Source organism: Heteronotia binoei, chromosome 3 (genome assembly GCF_032191835.1).
Source record: "Heteronotia binoei isolate CCM8104 ecotype False Entrance Well chromosome 3, APGP_CSIRO_Hbin_v1, whole genome shotgun sequence".
NCBI lineage: Eukaryota > Metazoa > Chordata > Lepidosauria > Squamata > Gekkonidae > Heteronotia > Heteronotia binoei.
Window position 1 is genome coordinate 158033090 of NC_083225.1, and position 20889 is coordinate 158053978.

The 20889-nt window shown below is 41.3% G+C and overlaps 1 protein-coding gene across 3 annotated transcripts in view; it reads left to right on the forward strand.

Moving 5' to 3' along the window:
* STARD13 (StAR related lipid transfer domain containing 13) overlaps positions 1 to 20889 on the forward strand; it is a 212975-nt gene that overhangs the window by 38222 nt on the left and 153864 nt on the right. Inside the window, exon 1 of one of the 3 annotated variants that reach the window (XM_060234707.1) lies at positions 13976 to 14310. The exons of the other annotated variants lie outside the window; for them this stretch is intronic. Within the exon in view, the coding sequence (XP_060090690.1) occupies positions 14217 to 14310 (94 nt within the window). The 5' untranslated portion in view covers positions 13976 to 14216. Of the gene's footprint in view, positions 1 to 13975; positions 14311 to 20889 lie in introns of those variants that run through there. 3 annotated transcript variants of the gene reach the window in all.

Sequence of the window (20889 nt, forward strand, 5' to 3'; positions counted from 1 at the left end):
TGAGAGGTTTCCAGTTTGGAGCTCTGCTGAACATCAGTGATACAGAAAGGCTGTTGCTCACCTAATGGATACTCCTATGCCTTCCAGATGGTTCCTGAGTGGAGCCCTCAACCAGCATGGCTGACTGAATCCGCATTCTTATCATTGCATTCAAGTCCATTGCACAAGACTCTTTAAAAATAAACTTTATTTGTGCAACAACATGGCAGTAAACTGCATTTTTATATCACTGCAAATATAATGGAATTTGTGTCATAAACCCACATAGGTAACAAAGTGGAGGGTACAAAGCCATTAAATCATTAACGCTCTTTTCTAGTATGTGAAAGGTTATGCTTTCCCAAGGAGGGGAAATTATACACTTTGGTGCTGCATGATAAAGATGGCAGTAAGGAGAATTTATTATTTTTTAAGTGCTTACATCCTGTTGTACACAGTACAAATGTAAGATCAAGCATAATCTCTGCCTGCAAGCTTGCATGCTTAAAATTAAATAAAAGATGTGGGAAAGAAGTGGGGTAGAAAAAGGAAAGTAATTCAAATTAATTTAAATAGCCATTTTATAAGGAATGTTATTTAACTTAAAAATTATTCCCTTTCCACAGTGCATGCCACATTAACCATATTATTTAAAAGCAATGTGAGATTCTTGAGAAATAAATTACTTTTGAAATATAAATTACTTCCATTTTTAGTTAATTGATTAAAATTAAGCATTCAGTATTTGAACAGCATGTACTTTTTTAGGTAATAAAAGTAGTTGGTAAATCAAAATGAAAACAAACATCTGAAATTTAGGGAAGTGCTACAGGTTTGATATTGTTTGGATTTATATAGGCTAGCTGTATTACACTTGTGTGAAAGTGTCCATTGCAGAATTTGACTTGCCGTATACTGCCTTTCCTGATCCCACAATACTCTATAGAAGGAATTAGCAAGGTGTCAAGAGACTAGCTCACCTACTAGTTTTTTGTCAGTTCAGAAACATTGGTTCAAGTTTGGGCCTAGTAGAAATCATGGAAGTTTCTCTCTTTGAGAACCAAGGTCAAGCTGAATATAATTTCAAAGAGTGAAATAAGGAGATGAGAGATCGCACAGGTGCCAGTCACACCATTAGGCTGGCAGTTTCAAGGACAAAAGAATCTCTGAGGGAGTTTAGTCTACTCATTCCATCTCCTTAGTGCAAGGACCCATGGCTGGGGAATGGTGCTTTCTTAATTAAACCCAGCACAGCTGCGGACTTCATGGCCTTGGGACAGCAACTCACCTGATTGGTTGGGTCACCTGCTTACTAACACAGTGGGCAAGATCAGGGTTTTTTTTTTAGCAGGAATACATAGGAACTCAGTTCCAGCTGGCTTGGTGTCAGGGAGTATAGCCTAATATGCAAATGAGTCCCTGCTGTTTTTTCTACACAAAAGCCCTGTGCAAAACAATGGTGATGTCAGGGGGTGTAGCCTAATATGCAAATGAGTTGCTGTTGGCTTTCTTTACAAAAAAAGTCCTGGGCAAGATTAAATGGCCTCAACACATAAATTGCATCATTTGCCATACATTTTAATGATCCCTGGAATCTTGCCAATCTTTCACCCTTTGTCTGGATTAGATCTAACTTTGTGACACTTGTTGATTCTAGGTGGGCTGTTTTGGCTGGAGCACCAGTTTTAGACTTTGAAACTCTATTGGAGTCAGTATTGCCAGGTAACATCTGGACCAATGCTTGTATATGTGGTTAGGTTAGAGATTTAGCTTTGTTATTTTATCTTCACTGTTCACTGCTCCTATATTGCATGTTCCTGCATGTTGTATATTCCTGCATGTTCTTTTAATAAAGAATTTTAATTGTACTTTATAGTGATTCTGACTTTGGGGGATTCCATCTGAATTGGAATCTGGTTATAGCTACTAGGATAACTTTTTTTTTCCTTTTTGGAACTGACTTTATAAGGATCCTACCTTGCAGGGCTGATTTCTTGACCTTAGACCTGGAATGGCTAGAGATGGCTGTCCCTTGGTCTCTGGCTGGTGAAAAGGAGACTGTTGATAGCATTACCATGGGGTTGAGAAGAGTCACATCCCAGCACTTTGTGACTTTGCCTTGGACCAATCTACGAAGGTTTTTATGTTTATAATTAGCTGTTGACATTACATTTGGATTGTCAGTTATGTCTGCCTTCCAGTTATGGATTGGCCTGTTCTGTTAGATCCCCTCCTTGAACTGTACTTAGATTTCTGGATTTTGAGTGGACTCCCTTTGTTTTATTATTGTAGTTGCTGTTTTAATCTTTTTAAAAACTATTTCATAGTTTATGTATGAATTGTTTAAGGTCAGCAATGATTGGTGCTGTCTTCTAAGACAGTTTATTTAGAATTTATATCCCGCCCTTCTGAAAGTGGTGTTAAGGTTGCCAATCCCCAGTTGGTGTATTTGTGTTTCTCCAATCTCCAGTCAGGGGACAGGGGATCCACTGGTTTGGAGGTTCTCTCCCACCTCAAGGCTACGAAAGTGGGGGAGGGGAGGAAGTATTCACTGGGCATTCCATTATACCCTGTGGAAACCGGTCTCCGTAGGGTATAATAAGAGTAGAGGTGGCCAGCGGTAGCTCTCCGGATGTTTTTTGCCTACAACTCCCATCAGCCCCAACCAATGGCCATGCTGGCTGGGGCTGATGGGAGCTGTAGGCAAAAAGCATCTGGTGAGCTACCGTTGGCCACCCCTGTAATAGAGAATCAATCCATGGGTATCTAGGGCTTGGAGGGACTGTTTTTTGAAGTAGATGCACCAAATTCTCAGCATAGCTTTTGGTGCCTCTCTTCAAAAAGCTCCATCAAGTTTCAAAAAGATTAGACAGGAGGACCAGTTCTATGAGCCCCAAAAGAAGGTACCCTCATCTTCCATTATTTCCAATGAGGGGAAGGCATTTAAAAGGAGCATGGCCCCTTAAATGTGATGGCCAGAACTCCCTTCAGAGTTCAATTGTGTTTGTCACAGCCTTGCTCCTGGATCCACCTCCAAAGCCTCCTGTCTCTATCCCCAAAGTCCTCAGATATTTTCTGAGTCAGACTTGGCAACCCTAAGTGGTGTAGTACAAGTTTTTCAAGTAAATTCTGTGGCTCCTTGTTTGACCACTTGCAAGTCAATTATGATGGTATGTCTGCTAATTATAGGATTAACATAATAATAATGTTAGTGAAATATTCCTTTATGGTTAGCAAAACATTCACAAAGTATCAATTAATTTACAACAAATAGCCAGAAAAAACAGTAATGCTACTGTGTGAGTTCAGTTATTTTTCAAAATGACTTCCATTTGAATCCGACATAAGCATTATTTTTTGGCGCTTCAACAAAACAGCAAATTTCCTTCCTTCCTTTTTCTAAATGTAAAGAAGTAGGGTTGCCAGCCTCCAGGTGAGGCCTGGAAATCTCTCACTGAAACTGATCTCCAGCTGGCAGAGATCAACTTCCCAGCAGAAAGTCACTGCTTTGAAGCCATTGTACCATGCTGAGGCCCCTCCGCTCCCCAAACCCCACCCTCTCCCAGATCCACCTCCAAAGTCTCCAGGTATTTTCCAATGCAGACCTGGCAGCCATACTTTAGACTAGAGTTTTACTGTAACTGTAACCCTGTGGTTTAGGCCCTCTGTTGGAGTTTGGGACAGCTCCTCTCAAGGATAAAATACTCCCCCCCCCCCTCCAAACTGCAACAGAGGGTGAAACCTACAGGGTTACATAACAATGTGCTCTAACAAAAAATGAATGGTAATTGTGGCTACTGGTCTTTCTTGTTACCATGAAAGACATGTAATAAAATAGTAACAATATGCTCTAACAATTCTGGTTGTTATTCGGAACTTGGGGGTGGCATGGGAAGAAATGTTTGAGTTTCCACACACTTCCCATCACAGGAGTTTGTTGCAGCCTCTTTAAAAAGAGTTGTTGCTCTGCATACCCTGTGAACATCACAGTACAAATGGCATTGTAAGAGAAAGCTTTGATGCTAAAAGTGGGACATAATTCAGTCTATGGTCTGATACTGAAGTTAGGAACAGACTAGAAGTTTGGCAGTTATCACTGGACCCAGGAGCCTTCTTAAATTTGCACATTAATACTGAAGACAAGAAATCTTTTTTTAAATTTCTATGAAGCCTTTGTAAAGGCCATATAAACTCTTTGATCCTATCATTGCTTTTAGAATAGCTAAGTAAAAGCAGAAATCCCCCCACTTTAAAGTATGAAACAGTCTATTAAATATGCTCTCGGCATTAATTAACTTTGTAATATAATCATGACAACTTGAACTAATGTAACATCTTTTTTGCAATGGATCTATGGCCCAAGGTGATTTGTGAATGGAACTAGATTCCAGAAAATTTTTAAAGAGGCGGTGGTAGCATTTAATAATAATAATAAGATAGAAGAAGATGATATTGGATTTATATCCCGCCCTCCACTCCAAAGAGTCTCAGAGCGACTCACAATCTCCTTTACCTTCCTCCCCCACAACAGACACCCTGTGAGGTGGATGGGGCTGAGAGGGCTCTCACAGCAGCTGCCCTTTCAAGGACAACCTCTGCCAGAGCTATTGCTGACCCAAGGCCATGCTAGCAGGTGCAAGTGGAGGAGTGGGGAATCAAACCCTGTTCTCCCAGATAAGAGTCCGAACACTTAACCACTACACTAAACTGGCTCTCAACATGAAGTAGCTATCTTCTTCCACTGTTCATATAGACTAGTGTAAGTTCTTAAAAATTAGCAGCATGGAGCCTGCTAAATCCAGCTGTTACTGTTATAATGAGGGACAAAGTGATATGACATGGGCTGTGAGTTTCAGAGTGTGGATTATGCTGATATAACTGGGAGTTGGGACACTGGAGGGACATAGGAAAAGTCTGGCTTAGACCTTTGCCTGAGAGGCAATAGTCCCTGTGCACTGAAGGTGCCCATGAAACTGGTACAGAATGTGGCAGCAACAGGCATTCACCATAATGAAAATTATGTAGTCAGGATAACATGAATTACAGAAGCTTCTTGTTTGTTTCTGGACCTAATTCAAAGTACTGTTTTTCATTATTAAAGGCTTTTAACCTGCAAGAGTTGTGGCAAAAATGTAACCTTGGTGATTCAGAAAAAAAGGTGCCAGGGCCTGCACTGTAGGAGTCCTTACAACACACACATGCACACCACAGCTTCTTAAAGTAATTTAATAAAAACAAAACCCATGATAGCCATCTCAAGCCAATCAGTATGCAAGATTGTAGACATACACCACCGTCCTGAGTATGTGAGCTGCTTCAGTTATAGGGACACCTGGCCTACTCAGTAGGCTAGCAGTAGTATTGCCTGCTAGCCTACTGAGGGCTGGAGGGACAAGGCGAAAGTAATGGCCCTTCACTGCTGGCACAATGATGCTTCCTGCAAATACCCAGAAGTTGCATCATGTGGCCTGCGTGAGGACAAATCAACACTTCAGGTTACGGGTGTCAGACCCCCTGGTCCAAGCAGGGGTCTCCCACTTTGAGTGCTCCTCACCCCTATGACATGTCTACATAACGCAGAAGTGATATAGGCACGTTGGGCAGTAACATTTTGGTTTTGGGGTAAAACTCTATACCTGTAGCTAATTCTGCCATAGAATTTTGCCCAAAACCCAGAGAGTTGCCACCAAAGATGCCTATGTCACTTCCAGATGGCATTAGGCACAGCACTCCTCCCCGCTCCTGGAAGGTTATGGCACCAGAAGTTATGTCACATGACTGGAAGAATGTCCTCCCATTCCTGCACCCATTTGGACTGTGGCATAGTTCTAGCCCCCTCTCATGGATTGCTACCTTGATGTGGTGAGAGGGCTTGTGCGGTTGAGTGAGGCTGTGGGCTATGCCATGCAGGGCCACCCAAGATGAACAGGCCACAGCTGAGAACCCAGACAAAATGTGATCCACGGGAGAAGGAAATGGCAAACCACTCCAGTATCCTTGCCAAGAAAACCCCATGGACAGTAGCAAAAGGCTAAAAGATACGGCACTGGAAGATGAGCCCCTCAGGTCAGAAGGTGCCCAATATGCTACTGGGGAAGAGCGGAGGGCAAGTTCAAGTAACCACAGAAAGAGTGAAGCAGCTGGGCCAAAGCCGAAAGGTCGCTCAGCTGTGGATGTGTCTGATGGTGAAAGAACAGTCCGATGCTGCAAAGAACAATACTGCATTGGAACGTGGAACGTAAGATCTATGAATCAAGGTAAGCTGGATGGAGTCAAACAAGAGATGGCAAGACTGAACATTGACATCTTGGGAATCAGTGAACTAAAATGGATGGGAATGGGTGAATTTAACTCAGAGGATCACTACATCTATTATTGTGGGCAAGAGTCCCGTAGAAGAAATGGTGTGGCCTTTATAGTTAACAAGAGAGTGAGGAAGGCAATAATGGGATACAAACTCAAAAATGACAGAATGATCTCGGTCCGTATCCAAGGCAAACCATTCAATATCACAGTAATCCAAGGCTATGCCCCAACCACTGATGCAGAAGAGGCTGAAGTGGACCACTTCTATGAAAATCTAAAACACCTTCTAGAATTAACACCAAAAAAAGATGTCCTCCTCATCATAGGGGACTGGAATGCCAAAGTAGGAAGTCAAAAGGTGACCAGAACAACTGACAAGTTTGGCCTTAAAGAACAAAATGAAGCTGGGCAAAGGCTAATAGAGTTTTGTCAGGAGAACAAACTGGTCATAGAGAACACCCTCTTCCAACAACCTAAAAGGTGACTCTACACATCACCTGATGGGCAACACAGAAAACAGATTATTTGTATATTCTGCAGTCAAAGATGGAGAAGCTCCTTACAGTTAGCAAAAACAAGACCTGGAGCCTTCTGTACAGTGTCACGAATCTCCATCCATAGTTCTTCAGGCATTCTGCCTATCAACTCTAGTTCCTTAAACTTATTCTTCACCTCCACTGTATATTCATAAGGGATGTGATCAAGGTCAAACCTGAATGGCCTAATGGCTTCCCCAGTTTTCTTACAGTCAGCACCATCCCAAAGAAAAAGAAATGCAAGAAAGCAAAGTGGCTGTCTGATGAGGCTTTACAAATAGCTGAGGAAAGAAGAAAAGTGAAAGGCAAAGGTGAAATGGAAAAATTCACCCAGCTGAATGCAGATTTTCAGAGAACAGCAAGGACAGATGGAGGCCTTCCTGAAGGAACAATGCAAAGCAATAGTGGAAAATAATAGAATGGGAAGGACAAGAGATCTTTTCAAGAAAATTGAAGAAATCAAGGGTATGTTTCGTGCAAAGATGGCCATGATAAAGGACAAAAATGGTAGGGACCTAACAGAAGCAGAAGAGCTCAGAAAGTGGTGGCAAGAATACACAGAACAATTATACAAGAAGGATCTCAATGTCCTTGACAACCATGACAGTGAAATCGCTGACCTTGAGCCAGACATCCTGGAGTGTGAAGTCAAATGGGCCTTAGAAAGCATTACTAACAACAAAGTGAGCAGAGATGACGGTATCCCAGTTGAGCTATTCAAAGTCCTAAAAGATGATGCTGTTAAAGTGATGCACACATTATGTCAACAAATTTGGAAAATGCAACAGTGGCCACAGGATTGGAAAAGATCAGTTTATATTCCAATCCCAAAGAAGGGTAATGCCAAGGAATGTTCAAACTATCGCACCATTGCACTCATTTCACATGCCTGAAAGGTCATGTTAAAGATCCTACAAGCTAGGCTTCAGCAGTATGTAGATCGGGAACTACCAGAAGTTCAAGCTGGGTTTTGGAGAGGTAGAGGAACTAGAGATCAAATTGCCAACATTTGCTGGATTATGCAGAAAGCACAGACGTATCATAAAAACATCTATTTCTGTTTCATTGACTATGCTAAAACCTTTGATTGTGTGGAACACAACAAACTGTGGCAAGTCCTTAAAGAGATGGGAGTACCAGACTACCTCACATGTCTCCTGATAAACTTGTACAAGGGTCAAGAAACAACGATCAGAACAGGATATGGAACAACTGATTGGTTTAGAATAGGAAAAGGAGTTCGACAAGGATGTATATTGTCACCCTGCTTATTTAATTTATATGCAGAGTACATCATGTGGAATGCTGGCCTGGATGAAGCACAAGCCGGAATTAAGATTGATGGGAAAAACATCAACAACCTCAGATATGCAGATGATACCACTCTAATGGCAGTAAGTGAGGAGGACCTAAAGAACCTCTTGTTGAGGGTGAAAGAGGAGAGAACAAAAGTAGGCTTGAAACTCAACATCAAAAAAACTAAGTTCATGGCATCTGGCCCCATCACACTGTGGCAAATAGAAGGGGAAGACATGGAAGTAGTGACAGACTTCACATTTCTGGGATCCAAGATCACTGCAGATGGTGACTGTAGCCATGAAATTAAAAGACGTTTGCTCCTTGGGAGGACAGCTATGGTGAACCTGGGCAGTATAATAAAAAATAGAGACATCACCCTGCCAACAAAAGTCCGTATAGTCAAAGCGATGGTATTCCCAGTAGTAATGTATGGCTGTGAGAGCTGGACCACAAGGAAGGCCGAGCGCAGAAGGATAGATGTTTTTGAGCTGTGGTGCTGGAGAAGAATCTTGAGAGTCCCTTGGACTGCAAGAAGATCAAATCAGTCAGTCCTAAGGGAAATCAACCCAGACTGTTCCCTGGAAGGTAGATGCTGAAGCTGAAGCTCAAATACTTTGGCCACCAAATGAGAAGGGAACACTTCCTGGAGAAGATCCTGATGCTAGGAAAGACAGAAGGCAAGGGAAGAGGAAAGGAAAGGTCCCCTGTGCAAGCACCAATCGTTTCCGACTCTGGGGTGATGTTCCTTTCACAATGTTTTCACGGCAGACTTTTTACAGGGTGGTTTGCCATTGCCTTCCCCAGTCATCTACACTCCCCCCCCCCGCAAGCTGGGTACTCATTTTACTGACTCCCAGCAAGCTGGGTACTCATTTTACTGACCTTGGAAGGATGGAGTGCTGCGTCAACCTCGAACCGGCTACCTGAAAACCAAGCTTCCACCGGGGATTGAGCTCAGGTCGTGAGCATAGCTTAGGACTGCAGTACTGCAGCTTTAACACTCTGCGCCACGGGGGACGACAAAAGATGAGATGGGTGGACAGCATTACTGATGTAACAAACATGAATTTGAGCAGACTTCGGAGGATGGTGGAAGACAGGAGGACCTGGCGTGACTTTGTCCATGGGGTTGCAAAGAGTTGGACTCGACTATGCGACTAAACAACAACATAGTTCTAGCCCAAAGAAAGCATTTTCCCTATGCCTTTCACAATTTCTCAACATAAAAAATTTCTCAACATCTCCAAAATATTCATCTAGTGCCACAAATAGTTCTGAAGTGTCTAATAAAATAGAACAGGCTGTCCCAAGCCTTGTCTCCTTTCCAGAATGCCCATCAACTTTCACCAATTTTTAGAAAATTGGAGCAGAGGATTAGGCTGTCACTTGAAATTAAGGTATTCAAGTTTGTGGTAATTCCAGATTTCATTGGCATGTTTACTGTGGGATAAGAAGTTGTCTAGTTAAAATATTATTTTGTTTAAAGTTTCTCCTTCAATTATAAATTCTGTTGTCAAAACTCATTGAAAGCTTGCAGATATATTCTCCCCCACCCAATTTAATATTATTTTATTTTCACTGGTTTCAATGTGAAATATATTTCTGGTTGTACCTTCTTTTTTAGATGAAATTTCCCAGGGTTGTACTACTGAGAGTAAATACCATATCTTGTCATAATTTCTTTATTTTCACTTCAGCATGGATGAAATTCTCAGCAATTTTTCCCTTTGCCCAAGGGACACCATCCTGTCAAAATTCAGAGATGTGGGAGAAAGGGTCTCAGTTTCATGGATAATAAGAAATCTTGTGTGGCAGAGGGCTGTTTGTCATCCTTATGTAGACAGACAGAATTGCAGTGATCAGAAAGAAGGCAAACAATTTTACAAAAGAGGGATATGAAGATATCTGGCATTCCCATGAAGGCAAGCAGTATTCCATAGTGTGTAAAAGAAGACATCTGGCACCTGTAAGACAGGTGCTCAGGTTGTATGCGGCAACCCTACAATATTTGAAGCTATCTTTTGCTGAATCAGATTATGGGTACATCTAGTTAAGGATTATCTACTGTGCCTGGCGGCAGCCGTTCTACAAAGTTATAATCAAAGAAAATTCTTTCTAATGCTTGCCTATGAACTAGAGTTGGAAGGGACTGGACCTGTAATTTTCTGCTTGTTGTGGCCTCTTTCAGAAAGGCAGGCCAAATTGCCTAGTAGATAGTGACTTGCATTCGACATCCTAAGGAAGGCAGATGACATTACAAAAATGAGCAAAAGGAGCATTACAGAGCAAGCAGAGGAGGCAATACACAGTGAGCAGTAGTAACACCCCCTCCCCAGGTAACCAGGTAGTTGCATAAGGGACACAGGCAAATATTTTGCTTGTTCCCTACTGGAAGATTGGAGCATAACAAGAGAGTATGGCTTTGGGCTCCTTCAGAATACCGGCAGCTAGACAGATTACAGAATACAAAACTGGCTGGCAGTACAAATTCAACAGAACTAGGAATACATAATATGTATGGAGGAACTTTCAAATGATTCTTTTCAGGTGACTGAAGCTGCTGTGGTGGAGCAGGGGTGGGTGGTTCCACATGTTTGTGGGTTCTAGACCATGTAGGTGATGCCAGTATCTTGAATTGAGCCTGATAATTGATCAGTAACCAATGGAGTGATTAAAGGATGGCTTTGACATGCATGGTCTGCCTGGTATCATCTAGTAATCAGGCTACTGTGTTTTGTACCAGCTCAATTTCCAAGTTGACTTCAAGGGAAGACTCATGTAGGGTGCATTACAGTAGTCTAGCCTGAAATCAACCATAACCTCAGTGCACATGGCCAGATCAACCGAGTCAAGGTAGGAGTCCACCTGCTGGGTTAGGCAAAGCTCATGGAATATTTTTTTTTTGGGGGGGGGGGGCAACTGCGTTGGTTTGCCTTAATTATATGGATCAGAACTGCAGAACTGAATTTTAAGCTTTTCCAGTTTTAGATAATGCTAAAAGATAGTGGAATGCTATCAGTGCAAGCCTAAACAGAATGACAATCTTCTAAGTTTAATAACTAAGTAGGCTTAGAATGACCTTCGTTTAAGATTGCACTATTTGTTACCTGAAATGCTGGGGTACACATGAACACTCTTTTACAAGTGCACCTCCAGATTTCCAGGTCAAGGGATTTTTTCCCCTGTGTGAATGGGTGCAAGCTTGGGCAATACTTCAGGTAGGGATTTGTACCAGCAAATTCTGAAAGGGAAAGTACTTGAGTACTTTTATTGGACATATAATATTAACAGAGGAAAAACAGGAGAATGACATTGGATTGAAAGAGCAATACCAAATGCAAGATATGAGGAATTATTAAATTAAAAGTAAGTAGATGCCCTCTAAAATTTCTCAAACGTTTGGGGCAATGACAAGCAAACAACCAGTAGGCAGCTGGCTGGCTTGGAGGTTGCCATGGGTGTGTAGCCCTTGCTCCCTCTGGTTGCCAGCCAACTTGGTTGCCACCATATGTGTCCTCTTCTGCCTCTTCCAGGACTTTGGCAAAAGCTGGATCAGTGGCTATAGCACTCTGTTGCCCACCATGCATGGGGCAAAGGCCAGCCCCTTGAGCCTGGGGTTTTTCACTGGGGGTGATGGCTGTGATTACAGGATTGCATCCTAGACTTTTGCCCAGAATCACTAAGACATTTCCTGGTATTGGAAGGGTGTGTGAAAATTGCCCTCCAAACTGTATTTGCATTAGCCCCAGTGGGACAAGTCACCATGTCTTACTCTTCTGCCAATCGCTGTGGTAGCAACAAGGGCCAGATTTGTACCAGATTTTGATACAAACTTTGTAATGTACTCAGTGACGAGACCTGTTGAAGGCAACATACTTTATTAGCGGGTACATCACAAGAGGGAGAATGGCGGGCCGGGTCTCAATTATATACATGCCCCGGAACAACCCTCCGTGAGGCCAGGTCCAATCCTGGTCAGTTAAACTTCCCGCCACAGCTCTTAATTGGCGGTGCGAATTAGCGAGCTACATCTGGGGACCAGTGGGGTTCCACTGGTCGCCTCTGTAGCGTGCGCTGTGCTGTACATAGGGATTAGAATGCAGGACATAACGAACTTTATCCAGAACCCTGGGAATCTGGATAATACTAACTGGGTTTAGGAAGAAGCAGGCTAAAAATGGACTGATTGTTTATTCTGAAGTAGCCATTATCCCTAAACATGGAATTTTGGTGGTTTTGCAGGGCAATCCTAAACAGAGGTTTCACACAGAAGGTTACACTCAGAGGCTGTAGGGCTTGCCTGTCCACCAGGGCTTTTTTTGTAGCAGGATCTCATTTGCATATTGGGCCACACATCCCTGAGGTAGCCAATCCTCCTGGAGTTTACAGTAGGCCCTGTACTAAGAGCCCTGTAAGCTCTTGGAGGATTGGCTACATCAGGGGTGTGTGGCCTAATAAGCAAAGGTATTCCTGCAATTAAAAAAAAGCCCTGCTGCCCACCATACATGGAGTGAGGGCTACCCCTTTGAGTCTGGGGTTTCTCAGGTAGGGGTGATGGATCTAGTGGATCTAGAAGGCTATAACTCTATTTAGGATGGCATTGCTGGGCTGTTTGGATCCATTTCAGCTTAATACTTGTAATTTAATACTAAAGAAAAGACCAACAGTCTGTACCTTGTTCAGCAGCTATTTACAGGATTCCTTGTGGTTTCTAAATTCAAATTTGCTCCAGTTGGAGTTGTATTAGCTAGTAAGTATATACTCTGTTTAGTGAGTGGAATTGTAGAATGTTTATTTATTTAGGAAATGTAGGTGTTGCTGCTCTAGAGAACCAGCTCATTATAAATGTGACCAAGGTAGTCATATCCAAGTCTGTTTTTACTAACAGTTTTATTTATTGGTAATGTGAAATTACTAAAGTATAGCTTTTGAGCACTGGGCAGAATTTTTTGATAGTATTAACTCCCATATAATATTTTTCTTCATACACGAATCACTTACTGAGATTCATCTGTTGCATACAGTAGCTGTGATATTTTCTGAAACCAAACACCAATTAGACAGTGTAAAATGACAGCTGACCACAGCAAAATTAATATTATGCATGCTTATGGTGCTGGGGTGAGAAGAGTAGATGCCTGTAGCATGGATTCATGGCTCCTATGTCACATATTTACTGGAGTTTTTTTAAGTTGTTAGTGCTGATAACTATAAGAAACATGCCAGTGTAGTGAGATCTTGGGCCAAAGTGTAACACAACTGTACATGGCTTCTGTTTGCAAGGTGGCTGGGACATGCAGTCTCCCTTAAGGGTAAAAAAAGTCAACTCTTGCAGCCAGATGAATCCATCCTTTGTCATGATGTTTTAAGAGAGTGTTCAGCTTCCTTTAGCTTCTGCTCCTCTGTGGTGTGAAAATTCCAGCTGTTCTCCTCTGTTTTGAATCATGTATTACAATAGTTCATGTGCATTACAATAGTTAAAGCAAGCTCCAGTATGATTTGGAGGAAATGGCTGTATCCTTGGAAGAGAGAAAAGAGGCATCCTGTGTATCTGAGTCTCTGGAGCACAAGAAAAAAAGAGAAACACTTCCCAAGCTTCTGCTCACTTACAGATGATTGCTGTCAGAAATAAGTATTCCTCCCTCCCTCCCTCCCCCCCTCTCCCTCCCTCTCCCTCTCCCTCTCCCTCCAGATTCTCCTATCACAGATCATGATGCTTAGTCAGTTTTTAGGCAAGTCATTTGTATTTGCTTTTAACTTTAATACGGCCGCAGATGCTCAAATAGCCTTCACTTCCCTCGGCAAAGCACTCTGTGTACTTTCACATTCTTTACTTTGACTGATTGGCCCTTTCAGATCATGTGAGAGGAGCTGGAATCCTGAATTGTAGCTTTTGGCACTCCTCTTTTCCCTCTTCTTAAACGCTTGCTCTTTTCAGCTCCTGTGGACTTCTTGCCTCACTTTGCACTGTCTTCTGATCAGACTCAGCAATGGGACTGTGTTGGTGGTGACTTTTTTTTAAGGGGACAGAGGTCTCTAGGCAGGTGCCCAGTATTTCAGAATCAGGTTGTTACTGTGTCAACAGAAGGCCAAGAAATGTACATGCGATTTGATCAGGCTAGAAGACGCTCTCCGTACAGGATAAGTAGGATATTAGCACGCCATCAGCTTCTGACTAAAATTCAACAAGGTGAGTCACTGGCTGCCTTAGGCTCTTAACTAACTCTTTACAGAAAGAATTGCCTTCAGATCCCTTTCCTCCCTTTAAAATTATACAATCACTATTCAGATTGTTCTGTTTACCCAGTGCACCTACCCCCAACTGAATAACACTTTTCATGTATATTCTGAAGTTCTCCATATACCAGAAACAAAAATGCACTGTAAACAAAGGTATGCAGCTGTGGTCACTTAAGCATAGACCTCAAAATTCCATAGGTATTAAGTCCATAGGTACTAGCTGCTTGAATTGCATTGTGCACTCTGCTGTTCCGCTACATCTATTTCTGTACAGACTGTGCCAAATATTTAAAGATGATTTTCAGGGTTGTTAAGGAATTCCTGTGCAGAACATCTTGTGGGGGTTGAAAGCATATGTCCCTTTCTGTATCATCAAAAATATTTGCTTGCATTGAAAATAAAAAGAAAATCAATTCCAGTTTAATTCAAAGCAGGTTACTACGAAAAAGCAAGTGCCTATCTCCCAAAGGGCTTACAAAATATGTTATGTAGACTATGTTATATGTTATGTAGTCTTTGGGGGTATATCTGTATCATCTTCTTGTAGCCTACAATTTGTATGATTTTTTTTTAAAATTGTATGGCTTTTTTAAAAGGTGTATGTTAAAAGGTGATATATGGAAAATACTAACTAGAAGTATGACTCTTTATGAAGTTCAGTGGATGATAGAAAAACTGCCATATATTTCCACGTGTGCAGAAATTTAGAAGACAGTGTTTCTTAATGGAATTCTGTCTCATGTCAGTTTGCTTATCCCACCTGTACTTAAAAGCACTGAGGCAACCAATTGAATAGGAACATCTTACTTCCAGTCGTCACAATGTACATAATGCCAGTATTCAATATATATGATGATGAATGTTATTCCCCCCCCCACACACACACACATCAATCCTCAGGCTAATCAATCCTCAGCATATTTTCTCAGAAGTAAACCCCACTGGTTTCCATGAGATTTACTCCCAATATACAAACACAGGTTTACAAGTTCAAATGATGTCTGGTAGCTGGTAGCTATTGAGCTATAGGTAAAGGATATGATGATAGGAATTCTAGTGCAGCTATAAAAGAACAATGATTATTTCAACACCCAGTGTTTGATGAATGAGATTATTTTCTTGGCAATTAGGAAAACCTGTTGTTTGCAATATTAGTGATGTGTGGAGAATACTAGTACTAGCTGTGGTTCTGATTTCAGGAAGGATATTATGTCATGCCATATTCCTTGTTGTATAATCTTGAGTGAATGGAAAAATAGACTAAGTTTTCCCTCTGGATTTATTTAAAGCAAAGTATGCACTGTAATTTTCCTGCAGATTTACAGGTGACGATGTTTATTGAAAACTTGACTTCTGTTGTTATGTGCATTTGTGAGGTCTATTTGCATTATCAAATTGTTTAAATATGTTATATACATTTGCATTTTAAATGCTGTCTCAGACATCTGGATTTTTTAATGTTGAAATGTTTCAGTGCTTTCATGTTTGCTGCCTTGAAGAACCTATTTGGGTAGAAAAGCAAAATAGAAATGTTTTAAATAAACAAAATGAAAGGTAAAGACCTAGGGGTGCCAGCCCCCAGGTGGGGCCAGGAGATCCCCCAGAATTACAGAGATCAGCTCCCTTGGAGAAAATGGATGCTTTGGAGGGTGGATTCTGTGGTATTGTACCCCACTGAGGTCCCTGTCCTTTCCAGGCTTCCTCCCCAAATCTCTAGGAGTTCCCCAACTTGAGTCTCATAATTTTATCCTCCATCCCCTGCCAGTGGCCATGGGAGACCTGGCGACCCTATTAAAAGAACTATATCATGACAGATTTTTTTTGTATCGAAATGGCTTAGCTGTAATTATGTTTGGAGACTGATTTTTTAAAAAATATGCAGGCTGAATTGTTGAAATCTGAAAATGCACCTATTAAGAGAACTTATCCAAACATATAGGACATTCTTATAACATATAGGACGTTCTTATAATGGTGGAGGGAGATGTGAGGCTGCTGGATAAATCATAGAAATATTTGTGTTGTGTGCCAAATGACCTTCTGTATCAATGTGCAGACCAATTAGATACATGTAAATTGGCTTGCTTTTTTGCATAAAGTTGCTCAATCTGGAAAACATTAAGAATTTAATATGTGGTGTATTTTGATGACATTGGCTTTTTATTTACAGTTAAACATATTTCCAACTGGGAGCACTGTGATGAAAGTCTAGGCACACTTATGCAGAATTGAACTTTAAATCGCTGGAGAAGGCAGCAGAGCGGTGTAAATGAAACAGTTGCTTTGTGAAGACTACTTTAAATTGCTCCTATGGGAGCTGCCTCAAACGTGGCAAGCTGTACAGTGGCTCACTGCCCAAATTCTGTGTGTCACTGCAAAACTTTATTTTTTAAAAAATGTATATGAGCTGTGAAAATAAATTCCTTGATTCAACATATAAGCTACTGTATACGAACAACGTGCTGTGTGGAAAACCTGTCATCAGGAGCAATTTAAATTGGCATTCACATAGGGACTGTTTGTAGTATGCCAGTCCTTACATATCAGCAAATGTATTGGCAAAGCGTGCTCTTAGATTGGTAGGTTCCAGGAATTATTTTCATTGGCAGCTGTAAGAACTGAAATAATGTCATATTGTGTTAGTACATATATTTAACTCTACTTAGGATTCTACTATAAATCATAGTTGGCTGCTTTGTGTTCTCACAGTAGAATATCTAGAATAACTTGATGTACTTATATCAGGCCACTTGTATGATTGAAGAATGGGAGCTAAGCAATCTTGAAACTCCAGTTGTTAAACGTTCTTGCCTTGTACTTCGTTTCCACTTCAGTCCCTCTTTTGCACTGCCTTCAAATGAATTGTTGTTTTCCTCAAATAGTTATATTAGATCATGTGTAGTCATTGTGTCCATCAAGCCTATTTTTCCTCTTAGGCCTCTATTGTTGTTATCTGTGTAAATTAAGTAATGAGATCTTTTATGAAGCTATGTAGATGGATGTGATATGGTGATATGGTGAACATCTCAGAATGTTGCCATTCACCAAATTTAGATTCACTATCAGGTATTTCTGTTTAGTGCATTTGTAAATATCTGATCAAGGCGACTCAATATCTATCTATCTATCTATCTATCTATCTATCTATCTATCTATCTATCTATCTATCTATCTAGTCTGTCTGTCTGCATTTCTCTGTACACATACAGATGTACATGCATACATGTAGGGTTGCCAACCTGCAGATGGGGCCTGGAGATCTCTCAGAATTATCACCACCACCCACAATAGAGATCAGTTCCCATGGAGAACATGGCTGCTTTGGAGGTAGGGTTGCCAGGTCCAACTTGGAAAATACTTGAGGATTTTGAGAGTGGGGCCTGGAGACTTTCCTATTCCTTAAAATATCTAAATAAATTTTAAAAATACAGCAGTGCAGTTCCCCTGAATACAGTCTTCATTTCCTAGTCTTTTTTTCCTTCAAAGGGTTTCCCAGCAGCTGCACTTCCACTAAATGAAAATGTAATTTGTGATACCCCAACAAGTCCCTTATCTGACTTTTGGTAGCATTTCCAAGTATGGCCTTATTAAGGGACACACACACTCACAAAGCTGCCAAAGTAAACAAATCCTTTCCCAAACACAGTTTTCAAGCCCACACTTTTGTGATCTGGCTAGGGCAATGGTACAAATCATTTTACTCATAGGAGTTGCTAAAGGTAACTGCTTTATTTCAACCAACTTATTCAGACTAACACAGAAAAATGAAAGTAAGAGAGCAGTCTAGGGGGTGGAGTGTTCCTCTGTTCCTCCATCCCCTAATTAGATTTGAACATATGAAGCTGTCTTATACTGAATCAGACTCTCGGTCCATCAAAGTCAGTATTGTCTTCTCAGACTGGCAGCGGCTCTCCAGGGTCTCAAGCGGAGGTTTTCCACACCTATTTTCCTGAACTCTTTTTTAGTTGGAGATGCCAGGGATTGAACCTGGGACCTTCTGCTTGCCAAGCAGATGCTCTGCCACTGAGCCACCGTCCCTCCCCAGATTAAATTTAAATTAACTCGTTACTACTTACACAACTTCTGAATCACATGCCAAGCAAACAGAAGAACTTTGCTGACTTCCTCTCTCACACACTCACTGGGACAAGCCACATGTCTCGTGCCTGCTCACCCCTCCCCATGCAGCTTTTGTCCTTCAGAGATTTAAAGGCACATATACATTCCAAAACACAAACAGTTTGCTAGCAGCAGGGAAAAGCCTGCAAGATTGGGGTATAAGCCTATCTGGAGAGCAGACTGTGTGTCATTATACATTGCTGGTGTCCCTCACCTCCCCATACCTTGCCTTTCCCAGACTTCAAGCTCAAATCTCTAGGAATTTTCCAACTCGGAGTTGGCAATCCAGCACACAGTTGTGTGGGTTCAGTCAATATTTATTTATTTAGTAGGCTTCTATTCTGCCCTTTCCGTAACGGGAATAGTTCAATAATGTCAGTTTTTTACAACCTCAGCAGAGATATTCCCAATTTAATCCTATTACTGTAGTTCTTTTAACTAGAGGTGTCAAGAATTGCCTTTTGGATGTAATATGTGTTTATTAACTAATATATATATATGGTTGTTGTAGGTTTTCCAGGCTGTGTGGCCATGATCTTGGCATTGTGAAACCTGACGTTTCACCAGCAACTGTGACTGGCATCCTCAGAGGTATAACCCAGAAAAATACACCAGATGATCAGCAAAAGACAGAAGAGACCCTGCACTTCTGCAGAAGTATACTTTATTCCTTGCAGTTGTGGACAAGTTTACATCAGGACCACACAACGTAGCATCCAGACAAGAATAAAAGAACATGAAAGACACAGCAGACTGAAAAATCTGGCCAACCTGAAAAATCAGCAGTGGCTGAACATAGCCAAACTCAAACAGGACACAGTATCTTATTCCAAGACACTGTAATGCTGGACAGCACATCCAACTATCATGTTAGATTACACAGAGAAGCCATTGAAATCCATAAACATAAACACAATTGCAAGAGGAAGGAAGGAAGTTTAAAAATGAATAGGGCATGGCTTCAAGTCCTGAAAAACACAAAACAGCACTACAGAAGATTAGAATTTCTATAGCCAATCCATATACAAAAGTACCCCCTCAGGTAAGGTCCTCCATTAGCATGTCACAGCCCAGGAAGCTCCCACAAGATTATGACCCCACCTGCCTGAGTAGATATAAATTACATGCCTACTAACTTCTGCTCAATTTGACCCAGAGAGAACTCCAGTTTTCTCGGTTACACCTCTGAGGATGCCAGTCACAGTTGCTGGCGAAACGTCAGGTCTCACAACGCCAAGACCACGGTCACACAGCCTGGAAAATCTACAACAACCAATGGACTCCGGCCGTGAAAGCCTTCGACAACATAGCATATATGTGCTTAGCCTGTAGTTTTTCTTTGAGTATTTTTAAATGTTGAAAATATCAGTAGTGCTAATTATTTACTAAGGTTGGAATTTAGCCATATTGTTAGTGTGAGGCTGGAATGTTGCTTACATTTTGCTTAAGTTCTCTTTGGGACATTGTATCGGTTTAGTAATGTGTATAGCAGTTCATTTGAAAGCAGAGCAATGTCTGAAACTGTATACTAAAATCCAATATCACAATAGTTAACAATAAATTAGGTTAGGGTTGCAGGTCCAGATTGGGAAATTCCCAGAGATTTGGGGGTAGAGCCTGGGGAGGGAAGGGTTTGGAGAGGGAGGGACCTTAGTATGGTATAACACCACAAAGCCCACCCTCCCAAGCTGCTGTTTCCTCCAGGAGAGCTGATCTGGAGATCAGTTGTAATTCAGGGAAATCTCCAGGCTGGCAGCCCTAAATCAGGTTCAACAAGACTCTACAAAAAACAACCACACCCTACCAATTAAAACTATATCCATGGCCATCATATTTATCTGAACTGCACAAGGTCACAGGAAATAGCATTTTTATCCCCTCTGGAATGCCATAAGGGACACACAATTTTGACAGAGCTAGGATGGTTATTCCATCGCCTCAGGACAATTGTGATAAAAGTGAGTTATCCAGGTTTTTACAGAGTAACATTCCACAGTGGTCTTTTACAGAATTAGTAGTTTATCTTGAGACTTTGACATAAAAAGAAAGTAATTGTTTATTTGTTATGGCTTTAGTTCAGCAAAGCACTAAATGCATTCTTTAATTCAGGGGCTCTCATTGTGAATAGCAAACCTACGCTTGTTAATTTTTCCAAGTCTCTCATAGTATATCTAAATTAAAAGAACCATAGACAGCTGCTTGGCTGTTCCAGACCTTGGAGCTAGTTTAGGAGATCAAAGAAGAAAGGGAAGTTGTAAGTTGAGCTGGCCTGTGATTAACAGGGACCCCATAAAAGCAAAAATCTCTGGAACAAAATGTCCTTTAGTTCTTTTGACAAACTCACATCTTTGATTTTGAGTGGATATTTTGTTCTTCTTACATGAGTCTGAGGTACATCCAAGGGCTTATT